Source organism: Tamandua tetradactyla, chromosome 6 (assembly GCF_023851605.1).
Source record: "Tamandua tetradactyla isolate mTamTet1 chromosome 6, mTamTet1.pri, whole genome shotgun sequence".
Classification (NCBI taxonomy): domain Eukaryota; kingdom Metazoa; phylum Chordata; class Mammalia; order Pilosa; family Myrmecophagidae; genus Tamandua; species Tamandua tetradactyla.
The window spans coordinates 29,238,363-29,258,404 of record NC_135332.1 but is presented as its reverse complement, the minus strand read 5'-3'; the positions used below and the strand labels follow the sequence as shown (position 1 = coordinate 29,258,404).

At 52.0% G+C, this 20,042-nt stretch overlaps 2 protein-coding genes across 3 annotated transcripts in view; one reads left to right on the top strand and one right to left on the bottom strand.

The window, feature by feature from the left end:
* The first annotated feature begins 8,044 nt into the window (after positions 1-8,044).
* On the top strand, positions 8,045-12,874 carry PRR15L (proline rich 15 like). 2 transcript variants are annotated; one of them, XM_077164631.1, is made up of 2 exons: positions 8,045-8,278; positions 11,688-12,874. In XM_077164631.1, exon 2 carries the CDS (start codon positions 11,722-11,724, stop codon positions 12,022-12,024), a length of 303 nt encoding a protein of 100 aa, XP_077020746.1. In that variant the 5' UTR covers positions 8,045-8,278; positions 11,688-11,721; the 3' UTR covers positions 12,025-12,874. The 2 variants fall into 2 exon arrangements, with proteins under 2 accessions (XP_077020746.1, XP_077020747.1); XM_077164632.1 differs by having other exon boundaries at positions 11,691-12,873.
* Positions 12,875-14,849: 1,975 nt separating this feature from the next.
* PNPO (pyridoxamine 5'-phosphate oxidase) overlaps positions 14,850-20,042 on the bottom strand; it is a 6,905-nt gene continuing 1,712 nt past the window's right edge. The window contains exons 3-7 of the mRNA XM_077164630.1: positions 19,500-19,599; positions 17,850-17,903; positions 17,447-17,575; positions 17,115-17,185; positions 14,850-16,905 (exon numbers count right to left, since the gene is read on the bottom strand). Of these exons, the coding sequence (XP_077020745.1) occupies positions 16,740-16,905; positions 17,115-17,185; positions 17,447-17,575; positions 17,850-17,903; positions 19,500-19,599 (520 nt within the window). The 3' untranslated portion in view covers positions 14,850-16,739. The remainder of the gene's footprint in view (positions 16,906-17,114; positions 17,186-17,446; positions 17,576-17,849; positions 17,904-19,499; positions 19,600-20,042) is intronic.

The following is a 20,042-nucleotide window of genomic DNA, read 5'->3' as shown; positions in this document are numbered from 1 at the left end:
CATAGCCCAAATACCCTAAAGAGTGGGAGAAAGATCAAAGGTGATGGTGGAGTTATGCGGAGAAGGTCGGGTTTAACAAACAAGTATGAGTGCTGAATCATTATACTGATATTTCTTTTAGTCTCCAGTATCTTAGGGCAGCTAGAAGCAAAAGCCTAAAATGGTGGAATTGTAACACATACCAAACTATGAAATCTGTTCTACAACTAATTGTTGCGATGTGCTTTGAAATTTATGGCTTTTTTGTATATGTGTTACTTTTCACAGAAAAGAAAAAACTTCCTTCTAGACTCCAAAGTTTGGGAGCAGCTAGAAGGAAAAATCTGAAATAGTGGAATGGTAACCCATAACAAACTCTGAAATCTGTTCTGCATCTACTTCTTGAAGTGTACTTTGAAAATCATTGCTTTTTCTTTCTTTTCTTTGTGTATATGTTATATTTAACAATAAAAAACATTTAAACAAATCATATATATAATAATAATCATTATTATTATTATAGAATGGGTTGACAGTAACTTCTTTACTCAGCTTCCTTGAAAACGGCTCACAGGGCAGAACCAAGGGCCTCTTCATGTTCTCTCATGGGAATTTGGCTCCTGTCTTAGAGTCCTGACTCAGGCCGCAAGAATTGCTCAGGCTCCCCAGTGATTAAACAAACACTTACTGGACTCCAACTATGTGTTCCCTACATTCTGGGGCATCCCAAGAAATATGACCCTGCCCCACCCTCAAGGTGGATCTCTCCTCCTTGAACCCATAGGCCGGGCAGAGCAGGTCAGGGTGGCTCTAGAAGACCCGGCCCTGGTGAATGGGTGGAGGCAGAGACCACTGGCGTTCCACCCCTACCTTCAGCTCCTGTGACCCAGGTGGGACAGAAGGATGGCAAAGGACATTTCTGCTCAGCTGCTGGCCCCAGGGAGGCCACCCCAAGAGAGCGCAGGAGAGTGGGCCACGGGGAGCACCCTACAAAGCCACAGGGAACCTCAGGGGCCTGGGGGCACGTCAGACCCAATGGTCTGGCATCAGGGCATTGGCTCTGCCTGCATAGGGGTGGGTGGGATGGGGAGCTGTGGCCCTCGGGGCTCCCAGCATCTGGAAGGAGGCAGGATAGAATGTGGGATATTCCTTGCTGTGAATCTCTCAATTTGCTGCTGATTTAGCAGGTGGGACACTGCCTGGGAGAAGAGCAGCACATGTAGGGAGGTGGGCAGGGACCCAGCCAGCTATGCCAGCTTTGTTTAGGAAGCACAGAGCCCCAGGGTGCTATGGATGCAGCCTGCTTGTTATGGATGTTGTTAAATTGCTTGTTAAGGGATGACCACGTGCCGTGCGGGTGTAGAACTTAATGTTTTACAAGCCTTATCTAAGTTGATCCTTCCAACAACCTTATAATGTGAGTACTATTATTAGCCCGCTTTTAAAGACAAGGAAGCCAAAGCTGAGTAATTAAGTAACTTGTCCAAGGTCATAGAGCTGCTAATTGGCGGGGGCTGGGATTCAAACCCAGGCCTGTCTGGCTCCTCAGCCTGCATTCTTGTTTGCTGTGTGACGTGACTTTATTTCCCCTACATGGCTGCCTGCCCCATTCGTTCTGCTCAGCCACACTAGCCCATGTCTCTTCCTTCCTCGGTCTTTGTCCTGATTCCCACTTTCTCCCCACTTACGCAGCACATCTAGAACCCCCACCCTGTAGTCTCTGCTCTCTTCCAAAGTCCTTCTGGACCACACCCCACTCTAGGCTAGAACGCCCACTATTTATCCTCATGCAATAGCCATAAAAAGAAGGCTTACCCTTGACATCCAAATAATCTTTTTTTTTTTTTTACCTCCCATATGTTTATTATTTTATGGCTTCTATGCTTTCTATGTGCTTGCTCACAGCCACATTAACTGCTGTGTGTGTGTTTATCTGCCTGCTGGGCTGCAAGCCCTGGAAACTTAGCAGCCTTGCCCAGGTCTCTTGCTGTTTGGAGTGTAATATCTGCGTTGTTTTTTCAGTCTCTCTAACTGGCTGTGAGCACCTTGCAGGCTGGGAGGACTGACTGGCACATCTCTGGAACACCAGCACCTGCCACAACACCTGATATTAAGCATATGTTTAGTGGATTCTTGTAGAGGAAGAGTTAAGAGAATGTACAGCCACGTGCAGGAAGGCATTTAATGATGGTGGTGGTCGTGGTGAGCTGGGTCCATGATCAAGTCGTGTGTGGGCTGGAGGTGGGCAAGTTGCCCAGCTCCTTTCATCATCTGTTCAACCACCCTGAGCTTCTTGGGACTGGAGAAAGAAAATCAGGGAGAGGACAGCATGGCTGGTTGGCTACCCAAGCCAGTGAGGGCCTGGGGGGACCTCTGTGGGCCTCTCCACTGGGCTGTACTCTGGGGCCACCAGTTGCACCTGTAACCCTGGTCATCTGTGCCCTTCCCATCCCTCCACCCTGTCAGTCTTCTGGGGAGAAGCGACTTGCCAGTCAGCCGCGTGAAATGGGGCACAGGTGTCGTCTCCTGAGAATACCTCCACATTTCATCATTCCATCATCTCATCATGATGGTGGAGGAAACCATCTCTTCGAAGGAAGGAAAAATCAAGTTCATTATCAAACCACCCATCTCAGCCTCCTTCCCATGCAGCTCAGCATCTGTACCCTCTATTTGACAAGCATTATTTGCCAGGGTGCTGGGGGGGCGGGGGGCTTAACACAAAGACATAGTCCCTGTCCTCAAGGAAAGCAACAGTACAATGTGCCAAGAGCCCACCGTACTCCAAATCCCCTCACTGCACTCTCAGAACCCAGCACTGTGTGCATGAATGGTTAAGTGCTTAAAATTTTCCATACCAACCAAATAAGAGGTGTCCACTGAGTGCAAAGGGAGCCGAGAGGAAAGGTATCTGACTTAAGCAGGAGGTAAAGGCAATGAAATGGGGATGGAAAAGAATCACACCAGCTTCCTGATGAGACTTGCAAGATGGGTATGAATTGCTGTCAAAGGGAGAGGAGAAAGGAGAGGTAGGAAGGTGATGGGCTTCTCCTCGGAAGAGGGAATAGCATGTGTGGAGAGCATGGCTGTTCTGGAAGGAGTTTATTACAGGAGCACAGAATGCTTAAGGGGAGAGGAGAGAAATTAGGATGGAGAAGTTAGAAGTGGGGATCATGAAGAATTCTCTAGGCTGTGACAAGGGCTTCAATTTAATCCTCTAGACTAGAGTTCCAAAACTAGTGGGCAGCAAATCCCTGGGAGGCTGTGGAATCGTGCAAAGGGCCTGGAAATCCATAAAGGGCACCATCATCTGGGGAGGTGGAGGACTTGTCCTATGTTGAAGAGGAGCGTTTCGGAAACCATGACAGGCAAATGGCCAATAAACCTATGAAAAATGTTCAACCTCACCAGAAAGGAGGGACGCGCAACTAGAAAATAGACAATGAACTTCACTTCCATCACATTGCGAAAACTAAAATGTCTCTAATATGGGTTATGCTCAGGGGCCAAGGTATTTATTAGGGATCAGTAGATGTGAGAGGAACTGGAAAAAAGTAGGACTGGGCAGAGGGAGAAGTCCAACTGTGATGCAGGCCCAGCAAAGCCTCCTCCAAGCTGCTGGGAGTAGAGAGAGTGGAGAGAGTCTAGTCCCTCTGGGGATCCCTATGGGGCTGAAATGGCTGGACCTTTACACCTGCCAATGTGGGCTGCCCCTAGGAGGGGTGCCCTCCTACAAGGTGGCTCTCTGCAGCTGCGCCAACAGCGGGAGGCTCACCGCTGACCATGCCCAGGGCTGGGCAGCAAGCCCATCTTGAAGGGGGTCTGGGTGGCACAGCACACTGTCCACCACATCCTGACAACGCAAAGAGTTAGTGAGAGTGAAGAGCGTGGGAGGCCGAGAAATGGCCTCTCCTAAAAGATATGCATGTCAAATCCCCGGAAACTGTGAATATTATCTCCCCTGGAAAAAGGGTCTTTGCAAATGTGACTCAGATAAGAATTTTGAGATAAACTTGGATTCTCCAGATCTGCCCTAAATGCCACCCCTAAAATCCTTATAAGAGGGAGGTGTGGGCAGATTAGACAGAAAGGAGAAGGAGGCAATGTGGCCACAGAGGCAGAGATTGGAGTGATGCAGCCACAAGCCAAGGAGAGTTGGCAGCCACGAGAAGATGAAAGAGGCAAGGACCGGATTTTCTCCTGGAGCCTCTAGAGGGAGTATGGCCCTGCTGATATCTTGATTTTGGCTCAGTGAAACTGATTTTGACCTTTTGGCCTCCAAAATTGTGAGAGAAGTAATTTCTGTTGTTTCAAGCCACCAAGTTTGTGGTAATTTGTTACAGTAGCCATGGGAATTTGATGCAAAGGATAACAGAAAATTTGCTGGTGGGCATGCAAATCAGTGCACCCACTTAGAGGATCTGCCTTAGGAGGTGGCTGAAAGGATAAAGAGTTCACATAAGCAGAACATTTGGAAGAGTGCCCGGTGCACGGTAAGGACCCCCAAAATATTGGCTGCTAATAACCCTTCTCCCCCATTGAAAGCCCCTTCCAATGGCAACCCCACCACCAGCCTCAGGTCAGAATGCAGCTGCTGCCTGCCCCCTGCCCTGCTTCCCAGCAGAGCCTGGCAGAGCCCGCAGGACCCTGATCTCTGCCCTTGCCCCACTTCTCGCCTCAGCCAGGCTGGGAATCCCCAGGATGTCCAATCTCCTAGCTTTCCTGAGAGGGAAGGGGAGTTGAGGAGGGTGGCAGCTCCTCCCTCATCCCGTTTGGGGAAGGAAATATCCCTGAAGCTTAGATCTGCTCCCTAGGCAGAGGAGTCAGGAAAATGGGAAGTATATTTCAGGTCAGATTGGGTTTGTAATCTCAGGGGCCCAGTGGCTGTGTGCCCCAAATCAGAGCACCAAGTTTCTTGGAGCTGCTTGACGAAGATAAATTTCTTAAAGTGTGCAAATTGCGTGTTTGCATAGAGAATATTGAACTTTAACCTGGTTTTAGGAAGATGTGCTTAAAGGTGAACACATTCTATAAAAGCAGTTTGTGGGGCGTGGGGTGGGGCGAGGATGATCTATTTAGGGTAGATATATTCATAGCTCTTAGCCTTATCTCAAACTCTCTTCCCCACCCTGCTCTTCCCAGAAATAAACCCCTGAAGGCCAGGGGTTGGGCCTGGCGTCCCAGACCGGTCCCTCCCAAGAGGACAGGCTGAGCTGTCCACCTCCTGCTCCTGGTCACGGAGGTGCTTCCGGAAGAACAGGCCACAGGTGGGTGGCCCACGGGTCTTGCCCACCAGGGTTCTCACTGGGCTCTTTCTCCAGTGTGGGGCCGAGAGAACAGGATTCTGAAACCTTGAGTCTCAGACGTCAGAGAGGCCTGGGTTTCAGGATGGATGGAATGAGTTCAGAACGGACCGGCGCCTTCCCGTCCTGGGATGGAGAAAATTGGCTTCCTGTTTCTCAATCCAGCACCGGAGCTGGGATGACTATTTAGGCTCTTCTGGTGACTTCTGGATCTGACATCCCTCTCTGGGTAGACTGGGCTTTCAGAGAGAGCTGTGGGCACCATCCTGGGGCGTCTGCGTGCACGTGTACCAGGGGCAGGGAGACCTTGCAATGTAACGAGAATTCTACCACTGAACTACCCTTGCACTGCTCGACCTTGCAATATAATATCCTCCAATTCGCATATGCCCCTGGGGAGGTGATACAACAGCAAGCCTGCTTAGCTGGAACCACAAGAAGTCAAATAAATGGGTTTTCTCTCCCATTTCACCTGTCTCAGGGAGCTTAGGACAAAGGCAACTGGCTGCAATAAGAGTTTCTTGAGGGCAAAGACAGTGGTTCTGTTTCTCATTCCCAATTTCATGCTTGTGTTAAGTACCTACTGTATTTCTGGCCCGTATCAGTGATAAATAATTCTGGGCTCAAGGAGCTAAAATTCTATAAGGGAGACAGGCACATGAATAGATAATCACAATACTATGTATGCACATATGTACACTCACGGTTACACACACACACACACACACATATACAAGTGCTCAATCATGGTATACATCATGTAAAATACAAGTATATGAGCGAGCTCTGTGGGAGCACAACAGGGAGAGCAAGCCACTTCCTGATGGGGTGGTAGGTGAAATGCTTAATTTGGGACTTGAGGCATGAATAGGAGTTTTTCCTGGGCTGCACAAGCGATGAGGAGGCCACTCCTGGCTAAGAGCACAGTATGTACTCCTAATGTCACCCTCTTAGGCAATCTCTGTGCCCAGAAAGGTAAGCAGAGAATGGACGCAGCGTATGTATCCAGGGAGAGCTGGGGAGGTGAGTGGGGACAGGAGGCTGGAGAGGTTGCAGAGGCCTCATCCTAGAAAGACCAGGCTAAGCGGGTTCCACTGGGGGCCATGGAGAGCCTTTGAAGGACTGTCCGCCCGAGGGAGACTGTGCACAGGGTGATGACTTAGGAGGGAAGTGACTGTGAACTGAAGAAGCCATGAGAAGCTGTATCAACTGGAAGTGGGCTTGGAGACAATGGGACAGTTTGAGAGTTGGTTAGTTAGGATTTAAAATTGTCATTTGGGTGGGGGAACCAGGGGAAAGGGGGAATTGTGTGCCCTTTCTGCCTGGCATGTAGGGACTGCTCAGTGCACGGAGGCGGACAGCGGGGCTGGCGAACTGAGCAGCTCGGCTGGGCAGCACTGTCCACAGGAAGTTTCAAGGGACGCTGAATATGCAGCAGGTGTTTCTCATCCTGCAGGGGTGCCTGTCTGAGGGAAGAGAGGATGCGAACACAATCAGGGCACTTGAGGGTGGCTGCAACAGGTTATCCAAAGAACAGAGCCATCTGCCAGAGCAGCCCTGGCTGCAAGCTGCCGGCCACCTAGCCGGACTGTGACAGGAGGGCTCCACGGGGCAGTTTGCAGAGGAGGCGTGGCTTTAGAGGAGGCGTGGCTGCAGCGCAGTGAGGACCACGACCCCCCACCCCCCACCCCCCACCCCCGCACACTCTGCCTGACCCCGGTGTGCCCACCAGCCTGCTGCTTGCATGTGCCTCTCTTCCCTCCTCACCAGGGCCCCATCTCTCCCTCTTTCCCCTGAGAGCTTGCCCTGGGTTTTGCCAGCTTTATCATACTCAGTAAGGCCCTTCAGGGGACTGTGGGAAGTTTGGGGGAAGTTGAAGGAACGCACTATGCGGATAAGTTGGAAATCTCAGTTCTCTTTGAGAGTCTGAGAAAAAAGTTATGAGTTCTGTGCAAAGAAAAACATCCCTCTGCCAACACAAATGGAGATTTTTTGGGGGGGAGGATGTTCATGGTCAGGGAATCGAACTGGGGTCTCCCGCATGGAAGGGGAGCACTTTACCACTGGCCACCCTGCACTGCACCAGTGGAGTTCTGCATGTGATTTCAGGGCCCTGAAGCCCATCTCTGAGCTTAGGCAGGGGGTGGGGGTGGGGAGCGAGGCTCTTTGAGGTGGTGGTGGGTCTGGAGAGCCTGGCCCAAGGAGGGGAGATCTCGAGGAGGTGCCCTTCAGGCCAGAAGGGAACAGCCCCTCCTCCCGGCCCTGACCATCTGAGGCACTGAGGCTTTGGGGCGGGGAGGAGACCCAGCCTGCGAACTGGTCTACCAACCTGTTTAACCAGGGACTGGTTTCGACTCAGAGAGTTCAAAGGGAACAGGGGTGCACCCTGTCCTGCCCGCCCCCGCTGTGTGCCAACGGGAGCAGTGGCCCTTAACCCTTTCTTGGTTGTGCCCCGGCCAACGTCCGGAAGGTGGTCCTTGCTGAGAAGGGTACTTGCTGGAGACCCCTTTGGTGATGGAATGAATGGGGTGACCTTGGCTATAACTGGGGGTGCAACCAAGCAGCCCAAGGGTGGGGAAACTGAAGAGAAAGGCTCCCATACCTGACATCTCCCTTGGGATTCCCTCCTCTGCCTTGGCAATCCCTCGAGGACCTAGGCTTCTGGGTGGGTGCAGGGGCTCTGGGATTGGATTTCAGGGATGATGAATATTCATCAGTCTGAGCCAGCCTCTGCTTCTGTTTACTTAGCCGGGAGGGGTTGGGTTTCAGGTTCACCTTGAGTCCAGGAGCTGCAGCCCGGCAGGTACCTGCTCCTGCACCTGTTTCTCCTGCACCTGACGTGCAGCTGCTCCTACCCACCACTCCTGAGCCTTGCCCGGCGCAGCACCCTGGAAGCACCCTCACCTCCCCCAGTTTCACCCTCCTGGGCAGCTCCTACACTCAGCTCCTTCTCTAGGGAAGGGCTCGCCTCCAGCCCGGAGCAATCAGGATTACAGGTACAGGCAGAGGGCAGGTGGGTGGGGAAACCAAGGCACAGTCTTCAGCAAGAGCACCCAGCTCTGCCTTCATGGCCAGCAAACCTGGCTGGGAGGGGGCAACCCAGGCACACCTTCTCCCACCTCTCCCTAGGTGGGCAGGCAGAGCCCGGGACTCATCCCACTGGCTTCTTGGAGGCAATCCAGGCCTCCAGCAGAGCTTTTTCTGGGAAAGTTTCACTCCGGAGCAGTTCTCTTTTAACTCTTGCTGAACTGGAGCTTCCCCCTGGCACCCCGTCCCCCCCACCCAGCCTGGAGGATGTTTCTGTCTGTTTGATTGTCAGGAGCACTTGTTCTGAGCACCTCAGATTCATGGGGTGAAATGCCACTAGGGTCCCACAGGGGTATGGGGTGAGGTCTCTGAGTTTTCTGTGCAACATCAAAGCTGGCTTGCTCCCCTTTTCCTCCAGTCAATGGATAACTAGTCCCAGCTCAGAGAATGGCCAGGCCCAGCCTGGGCAAGTCCCTTCGGAGCAGCTAGGGAACCCAGCTGGGTGGTGGGGTCCAACCTGCACAACACAGTGCCAACCGCCAAATGCCAGGGGTGGCAGCTGTCCCATGAGGCCCTTTGTAGGCTCCGAAGCAAAGCTGTGCAAACAGTGGAGGTGGAGTTGGCCTCCTTAAGGGCTGATTTCCATCTCCCCTGTGGATTGTAGGGCCCCAGGCAAGGGGCCCAGCCTCCAGTGCCACCAGTGGTGCAATCTGCTGGGGCACTAAATGCTGGGCTTGTGCGAAATCCTGAGTAGTTGCCCTACCCCTGGCCCCCAGCCCCACCGGGCCTGTGACTGGGCATGGGCATGCAGCTGTGGGCACCTGGCTTTTTGTAAGTTTGAATATCCAGGAAGTTTGGATAGCACGTCACTTTTCTTAAAAAGTAAATCAGATTTTCAACTATCTTGGGGCAGCTCGCTGTTTAGAAGAATCTTATAGCTGGGTGACTTTATAAAGCAAAGAATAGTCTCCTAATTTATGTGTTTTGCAAATTTGGATTTCCCTGTATCAAGCTTGCCTGAAGAGGTAACACCTGCCTACTGGCGCTCATGTGTCCTTCTTGAACAGAAGTGACTAGAAGGTCTGGCCAACAGCATCCTAGAAAAACCCAGAAAGAGGCCAGAAAGAGAGGCACCAGACCCCAGGGTAGGGTCTGAGGGATGTTCCCAGCTCTCGTTATGGTTTTCTGACAAGAAGTTCCTGTGGTGTGTCTGCCACTGCCTTTATCACCCCATGGATGCCAAATGAAATACCCCTTAAAGCAGTATATTTTAACTGGCACTGGCAGAAGCCACTTCCTCTCACAGAGCTAGGCAGTCTGTTCCCCCCACCCCTACCCCTAAGTGTCTTGGCAGCCCCAGATGGGCATGGTGGGGTTGTGGGTCTTGCACCAGACACGGCAGCAACTGGCATCATTGAGCCAGCAAGCACCCTGTCCCTCCTTCCCTACCTCCCCCCCCCACCTCCTTCCAGAAATCCATCCTGGAACGCCGAGTTCTGTGCAAGGCTGTGCTAAGCCCAGCCGGGGCAGGCTGCCAAAACAAACCTCTCAGTCTATCCCCTTGGTGAGCTCACCTCTGCAGGGTGCCCTGAAAGCATTTATCTGGCCATTCAAACCTCCTCCTTCGCTTTCCAAGGAGGAGCTCCACAAGATCTCCTTTGGTTTCTCTGGTGACTTGAGACCAGCTACTGGGACAGAGCTGGCAATATGGGGTTTATCTCTCAGACAAAGAAGTGGGAAGGAATCCACTGGGCATGCCTTCTGGGGAAGGAGATGGGCATATGCAGGGTCAAGAGATGATAGTAGCACCAGGCAGTAGGTCCCAATACTTGATTTAGACCAAGCCTAGGAAAATCAGGAAGTCAGAAAAAGAGAGGGAAGAAAACATCTCTTATTCCTTCTACACAAAAAAAACTGCAACTAATGGTTTGTGTGTTTTCTTCTGGCCATTTTAGAAAACATAGTTAAGGCCATCAGTTTTTAAAAGGATGTGATCTATTTATTTGCCTGTGCTTGGGGAAGCCGCCTGTAGCTTTTTGGTCTGCACTCTGGCCACTGCACCCTCCTCCCAGGAGTTTCTCGATCCACACCTGGGCGTCCGAAGAGCCAGACCACCAACCTCTCCAGGCCCAGAGGCGCCTCCATTTCTCATGGCTTTGCCTGCTCTTTCATTGTTCTTTATTCCTCTAGCCTCCCATCCCCTTCTCCCATCTTCCAGGCCCTGGATATCAATGATGTCCAGGCAACTTCATCTCCCAGAACTCTCAGGAGCTCACACAGCACCTTTGTGCAAACTAGCAAAAGGCAAGGCTCCTAGTAGGGTGGCTCCACGTCAGGGTGGGCAGCTTGTGAGCGGAGAAGCCGGGACTTCGGCTGCAGGTACAGCCTGTGGCGGCCAGATTGCACACCCATACCCCATGGCTCACCAAACTTCTTTCCAAACTCTTTTAAACTCAGGTTTCCCCTGGAAACTGGGTGAGGGAAGGGAGCCATCCTTGATATTTACTGCATAATCGTAAATGTGATTTTGCAAAGCGCATCTACCCCTCTGGGCAGGGATTAACGTTAGGCTACATGTAAGGGGTAGAAGGGACAAATGAGGAAACAGAGGCCCAGAGAAGTCACTTACCAGAGGTCACCAAGGTAGAACAGTCCCCAGGACTTCCCACTGACTCCACGTCATGTTTTTCTCCCCTTAGACAAAGGTCAGCATCTTCCTTAGACTTTCTAGTCAACACTGGCAAGTCCAAATGACTCCGAGTAGTGTAAATTCTACTTGGTTTCGTAATGAAATCCAAGCAAAATGCACAGGGCATTTCTGTCTGTCTCATACCCGTCACCCAGCTGTTCACCTCCTAGCAGCAGGGTCTGGTGTGTAGCGGGCAGAACGTGGAGGGATGCACGAGGCCTGGATGCTGGGCCGGGCAAGCCCCTCACCTTCCTGCAGCTCTGAGGGGCCTGGAATGGATGATCCCTTGGTTTCTGACCACCCGGCACGGCAACGATGCAACAGGCCCAGTGTCCCCTGTGGCTGGCTCCATAGGCTTCCCCGCCTGTGTTTACTTTGGCTGCCCTTTCCCCAGGCCCTTCTCTCTTCTCATCCTCTCCAAAAGCATTGCATCCCTGGAACCTGGGTTTCAGGCTTAATTTTTTTTTTTTTTTTCACATGGGCAGGCACCGGGAATCGAACCCGGGTCCTCTGGCATGGCAGGCAAGCATTCTTGCCTGCTGAGCCACCGTGGCCCGCCCTCAGGCTTAATTCTTTAATTAAGAATTACCTTAAATTCTTTCAGGCCTGGGCTAGTGAAACAGCCCACGACGATGAGTCTAGGGTAGGCTGGTTCCCCACTGACCCCTTCTCTTTCCACCCTGCGCCAGCAGAGAGACCCACCCTCTCGCCTCGGGGAGCGCCATGACCGACGTTGGTTGGTGGAAGCTGACCTTCCTTCGAAAAAAGAAATCCACTCCCAAGGTGCTGTATGAGATCCCGGACACCTACGCCCAAACAGAGGGAGGCACGGAGCCCCCACGGCCCGAGGAAGGGGGCCCCAGCAGTGACTTTAACACCCGCCTGGGGAAGATTGTAGACAAGAGTACAAAGGGCAAACACGTCAAAGTTTCCAATTCAGGTCGATTCAAGGAGAAGAAAAAAGTTCGAGCCACGCTGGCAGAGAACCCTAACCTCTTCGATGACAAGGAGGGCAAAGGACAGTGAAGGAGGCCCAGGTGGAGGCTAGCGCCTCCCCGCTTCCTGCCATCAGCCAGGTTGGAGATAGGAGCGTACCACGCTGGCCCCTTTGGCCACAGCTAAAGTCTTGGAGCAGTTGATGCCTGCTGGCAAGAAAATGCCTGTTTTTTAGGTTTGTGTTCATGTGCCCCAGCTTTATTTAAGGCCCAGGAGATCCTAGGGCTACCCCTCACCCCAACCCCCTGACCACAAACACAAAGTACTCCAGTTAAAGAATGAACGCTTCCACCCAGGAAGGAAAGTGCTCCTAGAAGCAATGGCAGTGCCAGTAAGGAGGTGGGCATGGCGAGGAATGGAGAGAGGGAGCCGGACAGACTTCAGCCCTTCCCTGGGCACAGGGTCAAGGGTGACTCTGGATTGCTGCTCCACGTGATGGGGGTGGTGGCCTTGGAGCCAGAGGCGGAGGCGCTGAACTTGAGCTCACCTCCAGACACACGGGGTAAACTTCCTAGAACTTTGCCCCCAAGTGCAGAGTGGGGAGAGGACCCTGGCACTTGGAGGGGGAGCTGCAATGGCCAAATCGGTGATTCCCAGGTTCCAGCTCCGGCCGTGCCAAGCTGCACACCTTGAACGGCAGGTCCACTAGCCCAGTGGTCCTAACTGGGGGTGGGTGGGGAGGCTCTGGCAGGAGCAAAAAGCAGCCAGTTTCCTCCTGTCTGACCCTTACTAGTATTTAAGAAAGACTAGCCCCAGAGATGAGTCCTGGAGCCTTGTGCTTTGTTTTAAAAATTAATTGTTGGTTTCTCTCTTTGTAATAATGCCATTAAAGCAGAGAACCCATTTATGCTCTTGTCCTGCATTTATTGAGGTGACTATTTCTGATGCCCTTACCTCCCTTCATGTAAGAAAATGGAACTTTGTGCTAGAACTGTTTTTTTCAAGCTGGAAGAAGGGTCCCCAGGTATGAGAATGTAGGAACTGGCTCTCTCCCAGGATTAGGTATGCTGCCTTCCCCCAGGCTTCTTCCCCCAGCCTTCCCCACTGGAACTTTCTAGGTTCCTATCAGTTACCCAGTCCTAACACCCGTAGTCACACTCCTGCCAGATAGTAAAACCAGCAAGTCATCCTCAGTGTCTGGGGAGAGCAGAGGAGGGAGGCAGTTGGTTCTCAATGGTCAGTTCTAGCGGAGAGGAGCACACTTTGGGTGACCTCCGTGTCCCCGTGGTTTGGTTTGGGATCAGGATTTAAATTCAGGTTGATCTTGGGAATACATATTTTTAATTCCCTCTGAGGCTCAGTCTCCTCTTCCATAGAAGGGGCTGCAGTAAAACCTACTGCACAGGGAGTGATCGGTTTTAAGGGGTGACTCATATAGGGGCTCAGTAAACACTGGTTTCCCTTCCCCTTCCTTCACCGAGGACTGCCTCCACGCCCCGCAGCTTCAGTTTAAGGAAGAGGAAAAAGCTCTCTTGTGCCGTTAGGTTGGTTGAACTTTTTCTCAAGCACAGGAGCCAGGAACTGGAAAGATTTGGCCAACCCCCTGGAGCTCATGGTGGGAACAGGGAGCCACCAGTGTGGCCGGCTAAGTGATGAGGGCCTGCAGTTTCCAGGCCAGCTCCTCCCAGGCAGGGCCACCGCACCCCGGGGAGCTGTTGCTCAGGAAATTTATTACCAAAACAAACAGACTTGTACAAGGGGGCCTTTGTTAGGTGGCCCCACCCAGGCCAGGGGGAACTCTGGGGATGCATGAGTAGTCTGGGCTCTCTCCCAGGATTAGGTGTGCTGCCTTTCCCAGGGCCTCTCCCCCAACCCCCCCCCCCACCCTGCTCCCACGGAACTTTTTAGGGTCCTAACAGTTACCCAACCCTAAAGCCTCTCAGACTCACACTCCTATTCACACTCCTTCCAGATAGTAAAACCGGCCAGGCCCTACAGCAAGTGCTTTACAAGTTCCCCATTTAATCCTCTCCTCATCCCTGAGACAGATGCTGTCATTATCCTCATGTTCCAGACAGTTAGCTGGGGCTTAGAGGCTGTCACTTGCCCTGGGTCAGGTGCCAACAGTAGTGGCGCTGGGACTGAAGCCGGAGCTGGCCTGGTGTGAACCTCTAGCACTCTTGATTTCTGTCGGCGCTGGGGCCGGGAGCAGCCACCTTCCGCAGAAGGCAGGTGGGGGTGGGCAGGGCAGTCTCAGGACCTGGGGAGGTGAGCACCGCTGGAGGGGGCTGCGGAGACTCTGGAACCAATGGGGAAAAGCTGTCCAGGTTGGAGGCCCGGTGACCCCTGAGGCCCCAGTCTGCAGGGACCTTCCACTTCAGCCCATCCTGGGGTTCCCTAGGCTGGAGGCCGGCACTGCCGCCTGCCTGGGTATCCCAGGTACCATGAGCCCTCCTAGGTGAGCGTGTCCATGGCCATGCTGCCCCTTGCAAGCCCGCCCTGCTGCACAGCCCCAGAGTGAATGCTTTAGGAATCTCCCAGAGCAACTCCACTATGCCCCTAAGCTGGGGACGGCAGAGAGACAGGAGGAGGCTACTAAAAGCTAAAGGGAGATCTGGTGACCTGGGTGGCCGAGCTGAGCAGTTGCAGGATTTCAAAGGGCCGGAGGTGGAGGAGGAACTGAGAGAGCAAATATGTGCAGGAGTCGGGAGAGGCTACGGGTTATCAAACACAGTTTTGCTGGGAGGCGACCCAAGGTGGGCGGGCGGGGGACGGCAGGAGAGGTCCGCCGGAGCTGGCCTTCGGCTGCCCAGAAGAGGCCAAGCACGAATGGCTGGCTCCCCCTGCTGGAGACCCAATCTATGTGGGGAGACCCTCTTTGATCCCCCAAATCCCTTCCTTCCCAGGGCGAGACCACACTGGAGGAAAGCTGATACCGCACACACCTGGCAGACTTTTATTAGGCTTGGCACAGGGATGGACAGACAGCCTTGGAAAAGAACAGTTGGGACCAGGCTCAAACTGGGGGATTACACAACCCCCAGGAACACAGGTGTGGTGCGGCACTTCACACACATGTACGCACACACTCACCAAGTACACAGCCCACCGCACAAGGACAAAGAGGACAAGGCAGGTGGCCGCAGGGTTAATGCTGAGCTTTCCTGCCCCCAGGCTGAAGCAGCATCAGGGCAGGAGGGGGGCTGCCAGTTAATACAAAGCCCATCCAGTCAAACACACATGGCAGCACGGTTTACAGAAGAGCAAGTTCAGTGCCAATGAGTGCAAAGAACAGTGAGTCCTCCGATCAGGGTTGAGTCACAGCAAACATGTGCCCAGCCTGGTTCTTCACCGTGACCAGCGCACCTCGCACCCAGGTAATCCCCGGTCACCAGGTGTGTGCTCAAGGAAAGCAAACACATTTCAGCACAGGCCTCAGCCCAGGGTTATTAAAGAATCCCAGACTGCCAGAGTGGGGGGTTGTCGGCTTGCAGGCTGAGGCCAGTGAGACCCGGGGGTCCTGTTAGGATAAGGGTCTGCTCTCTCTCTCATGGGCTCTCGGTGAGGCTGATGCCAGAGGCCCATGGACCACACTGAGGAGCAAAGGGACCAGTGAGTGGGTCTCAATCTTGGCTGTACAAGAATCCCTGGTGAGCCTTTCAAAGTCCCAACTTCCATGCTGCACTCCAGACCAGTTAAATCTCTGACGGTGAGACCCAGATATCAGGACTTTAAAGGCTACCCAGGTAATTCCACTGTGCTGGGATACACCATTGCCCAAGGGATCATCTGTAGAAGGCGGCAAGGGGTGTGTGTGTCTGTGTATTTAGTCTGAAAGGCATAATCTATATAATAACTTCATTTTATATCTGGAAAATGAAATATGTGTGTACACACATATAACCAAACATAGAAAGAGAAGTTCAATTAAAATCTTCCCAGCCACAAGGCACCTAGCATTTGAGACCCTTCTGTAAAATTCCTAACGGGGATTGAATACTTCTCCCGACAGAACTTGCTCCCTAACAGGCAGCTCTTATTTGAAATCTCTCCTAGTATGGAGATGAAACACACTTCCCTGGAACTTCCAGGAGGTATAGAGAATAAATTTAACCCCTTTTCATATACCTGTGCTTCAAACCACAGAAGGCAACAATTAGCAGAGTAAATGTTGTAATGATGTTTTACCAGTTAATGCTAGATTAAGTCCCAAATGGGATTTACAGGGTGAAGGGTGGGATGTCTTGAGGCAGGAGCAACTGCACAGCCCAGAGTGGGAAGGAGAGATAAGGGCAGCTTCAAGAATTTGCATGGCAGCAGCCGCAGCCTGGTTGCTTCTTGGCTGCCATTGATGATTTGGCTACAATGATTCCTATGCTCAGATCTCCATTCCAAATTTCAAATTGCTGATGAGAAAATCTGATTGGCTAGGTTGGCTCACGTGCCTACCCTGGGACCAATCGGCTTGGGCCAATATGACCAGTCACATGGTAACAGGCAGGACTGCTGGGGGCCACTCTGTGTCACTGGAGAAGGGAATTACACCAGTTGCAATCCCCAGGGGGCGCTATTACGATAAAGTGCAGTCAACGCCAAGAAAAATAATCATGGGATTGTTTTCCCTTTGTGAGCCTCTATATCCCTCATTGAGAGTCAACTGGGTACAGATAACAGAGGCCAAGCTCTGAAGAGCCCTAGGTATAAGTGCTGGGAGGGAAATGGGTTGAGCATAGAAGGTTCTGGCTCCCAGCGCCACACCTCTGAGCATCTAGCTCCAGCTTCAGTCCGGCCGACAGGTCCCGGAGTCAGGGTGCAAGTCTCTCGTAGAGCCACTCTGCGTCCCCACAGTGGGTCATTGGTCCTAAAGGGGAGTCTGTTGGCAAGCCCTTCCGGAAGACAATCCGGTCGTGCAGGCGGTTGGTTTGGCCTTGCCAGAACTCTATCACCTCCGGGCACAGCACGTAGCCTCCCCTGCAAGAAGAAGCAGAAGTTTCACTGCTCTATGGGTTTTCCCAGGCAGGTCCCTCCTTCCCCCAATCCCAGAGCTCTGTGCGGGAAGCAACTGGAATACCTCCGACCAGGCTGCCAGGGGAAAAGGAGATGTGTGATACACAGGGTGGTGGTAGGTAAACACGGGGGTCCTGATGTCCTTTTCTAGAGGACCACCACTTATCACTCACCAGGATTTCGGCTTAGGCACCTCTTGTTCCTGGTAGAGGCGCTCTAATTCCTCATTCTTCTTTCTCAGATACTGTCCAGGAAAAGGAGAGGGAGGAAGGGCCAGGCCCAGTCAACGATTCATTCAATGACCACTTACAGAGCGCATGCTCTGTGCCAGGCCACCCGCGGACACGGGCAAGCCAGGCAGACGGCCTCTGTCCTCCCCAAACCCGTGGCCCAACAGGAGGCTCAGGCAGATAAAGAAGCCTCGCTCCCCACCTCCTCCTTTGCTGGAGAGAGGGGACCCTGGGGATGGCTTAGCCCCAGAGGACTAAGGACGAGCCCCACTCACCTCCCGACTGGGAATCACAGAACTCTGGTGGCTGACCGCAGCCCCAATCTGACTGCTCTTGGGGCGGGAGTGGAAGTAGCGCTCGGCCTCCTCCTCGGGGAGCTTCTTTACGGAACCTTCCACACGTACCTGCAGAGGAATGGTCCCGGGTAGGTGAGGTTCAATGCCGTCTGCTCTACCCACCAGTCCATATCCCATTCCTCTCTGTTCTTTTCCTTATGGACTGCCCCACCACTCCCGGCTTCAACTACAGTTGCTAATTGAGCGTCGTTTCTGAGAAGCAGAGGGCACGAGGCCCAGGCAGGATGCTTGCCCAGCCTGCGAAGCTTCACTAGGCACATCCATAAACCCAGCCCCTCCCTATCAGGCCTACCGCAGCCTGTCCTGGACACAGATCACTCACCTGACGGCTAAGGGGCTCCCAGTAGAAGACAAGGGAAGCTAAGGGGTTGGAGTCCTGAAAGAAAACACATGAACAGCCATCAGGCGGGGGGAAGGATGCCACCAGCATGCAGGGTGGAAGGCACGACAGCTGCAGGGTGAGGGCCCCCAGCAGATGCAATCCACCATAACGTCTCCTTTAAGTCGCAAAGGCAGGCCTACTTTTACAGATGTGGACATAGACTAGGAGAAATTAAGTATTTTGCCCAAATTCATGATTGTAATGATAGAACTGAGTTTAAAAAGCAAGCTGTTACTAGACAAAGGTGATGGATTCTTTTGCCCAAGGTCCTCAAATGGCCGATCCCTGAGACACCGGGGTTTTAGAGAGAAAGAGTTTACACCTAGGAGCCAAGTAGGAAGTCAGGTGCCCATTCGCCCCAAAGTCTGTCTTCCCAAACTGCAGAAATGCTGATGGTTTTATGGAGTTAAAAGATGAGCAGGTTTTAGGATAAGGAGCACAATGGCTCCAGATAATGTTATTAGAGTTGATTTAATTATTGAGCACCTGCAGATTGATTACATGCTTAGTCACAGAATGTATATATAAGAAAACGGTGCCCTTAATATAATGATGGGCATGATTTTTATTACCATAATGAGGTACAGGTAACTTACAGGTTAAAGTCTAAGCTACTGCATATGTCAGGCAGGACCATTTTGTTTAGATCCAGCATAACTTTGGACTTTGGTTGGGATAGTTCTGGGCTGACCCAGGGCCCTTCGTTAATAAACATGAGGGGCTGTCTGCAGTGATCCAAAGACGCCAAAGTTGAAAACCAGATAAGATGGGTACAAATGAGGGTCAGTCATAAGGGGCACAAGATAATGGCCATACAATCATTATCAGAGATCAAGGAAGTTGGATTACAGTTCAAATATTTCAGGAATTTCCCTGTTTACTCCAATATAACAGAAGGTAAAAAGGAATATCTATATAATGATTCAGGAACCATAATCATCCCTTAAATCCTAATTTCTTGGTTACAAAGTCAGCTTATCTCCAAAATGAGGCTTTGCCATTTTGCTCACTTATAGGTTTGCAAGTCCTGAGAAATGCATGTGTGGCTAGCATGGACTCAGGGAAGGCTATTGATTTTGGCTTCATTCACTGAATGCATACCTTTCTCCTGTGACAGACACCAGGCTAGGTGCTGGGGATGCAGCAGAGATAAAAGAGGCAGTCTCTGCCCCTACAGAGTTTACTGTTTAGCAGGGGAGACAAACATTAATCAGATAATTGCATAAATAAATGTATAGTTGCAAATTGAAAAAAAAATGGCAGGAAGTTATAAGTTACAATGACAGAAAACAGCACAAGGGGCTGGCCCAGTGTAGGAGTCAGAGAAGGCTCTCCCTGAGAGGAAGAACTATTTGGGCTGAAGTCTGAAGGAACAGGAGTTAATTAGGTAAACAAATGATAGAGGGTATTTAGGAAGAGCATTCATTCAGAGCAAAGAGAACATCAGGTGCAAAGGAGGGAGGAAGGATCCTGAGGGTAAAAAGAAGTGGGGAAAAAAAAAAAAGAGAGAAGTGGGGGAGGCAGGAGAAGAATGGGGGAAGGAGGGCTGGACCATGTGGATCCTGGGAAGGACTGACTGCACACGCTCACCAGCTCTTTTCCTTTGCGACTCTCAAAGTTAGTGAAGAAGCGGAAGCCGTCCTTGTCAAAGCCCTTCAGCAGCAACATGCGGGCAGAGGGTTTTCCATCTCTAGAGGCAAACGGAAGAGGCCTGTAGTCAGAGCCCACTTCAATTACCTCCCCCCCCCTCCCCCCTACCCCGCAAGATGTCTGCACACAGCCCTACAGCTGTGCTCCCTTATCTTGCACTGTCTCAGCACTCAGGCTTTCAGCCTACTCCACCTGGCCCTACTTGCCCCTGGGGATCTGTCCTAGAGGTATGAGTATGCCACCACTGCCAGGGTAACTAAGGGCAGGGACCATAAATAACTTAATGAGCCATCAGCTAGGCATCACAGAAGGCGCAGTTATATCCGGTCCTCTGTTCAGAGCTCTGGGAGATACCTCGGGATAAAGCATAAGATCCTTGTCTTCAAAGTCCTTATGCTTTAGTGAGAGGGGACAAGAAGAGTTAAATTAGAGGCTAATACATAAGATGTCTCAAGGGGTATATGATGAATTGTCAAATGCATG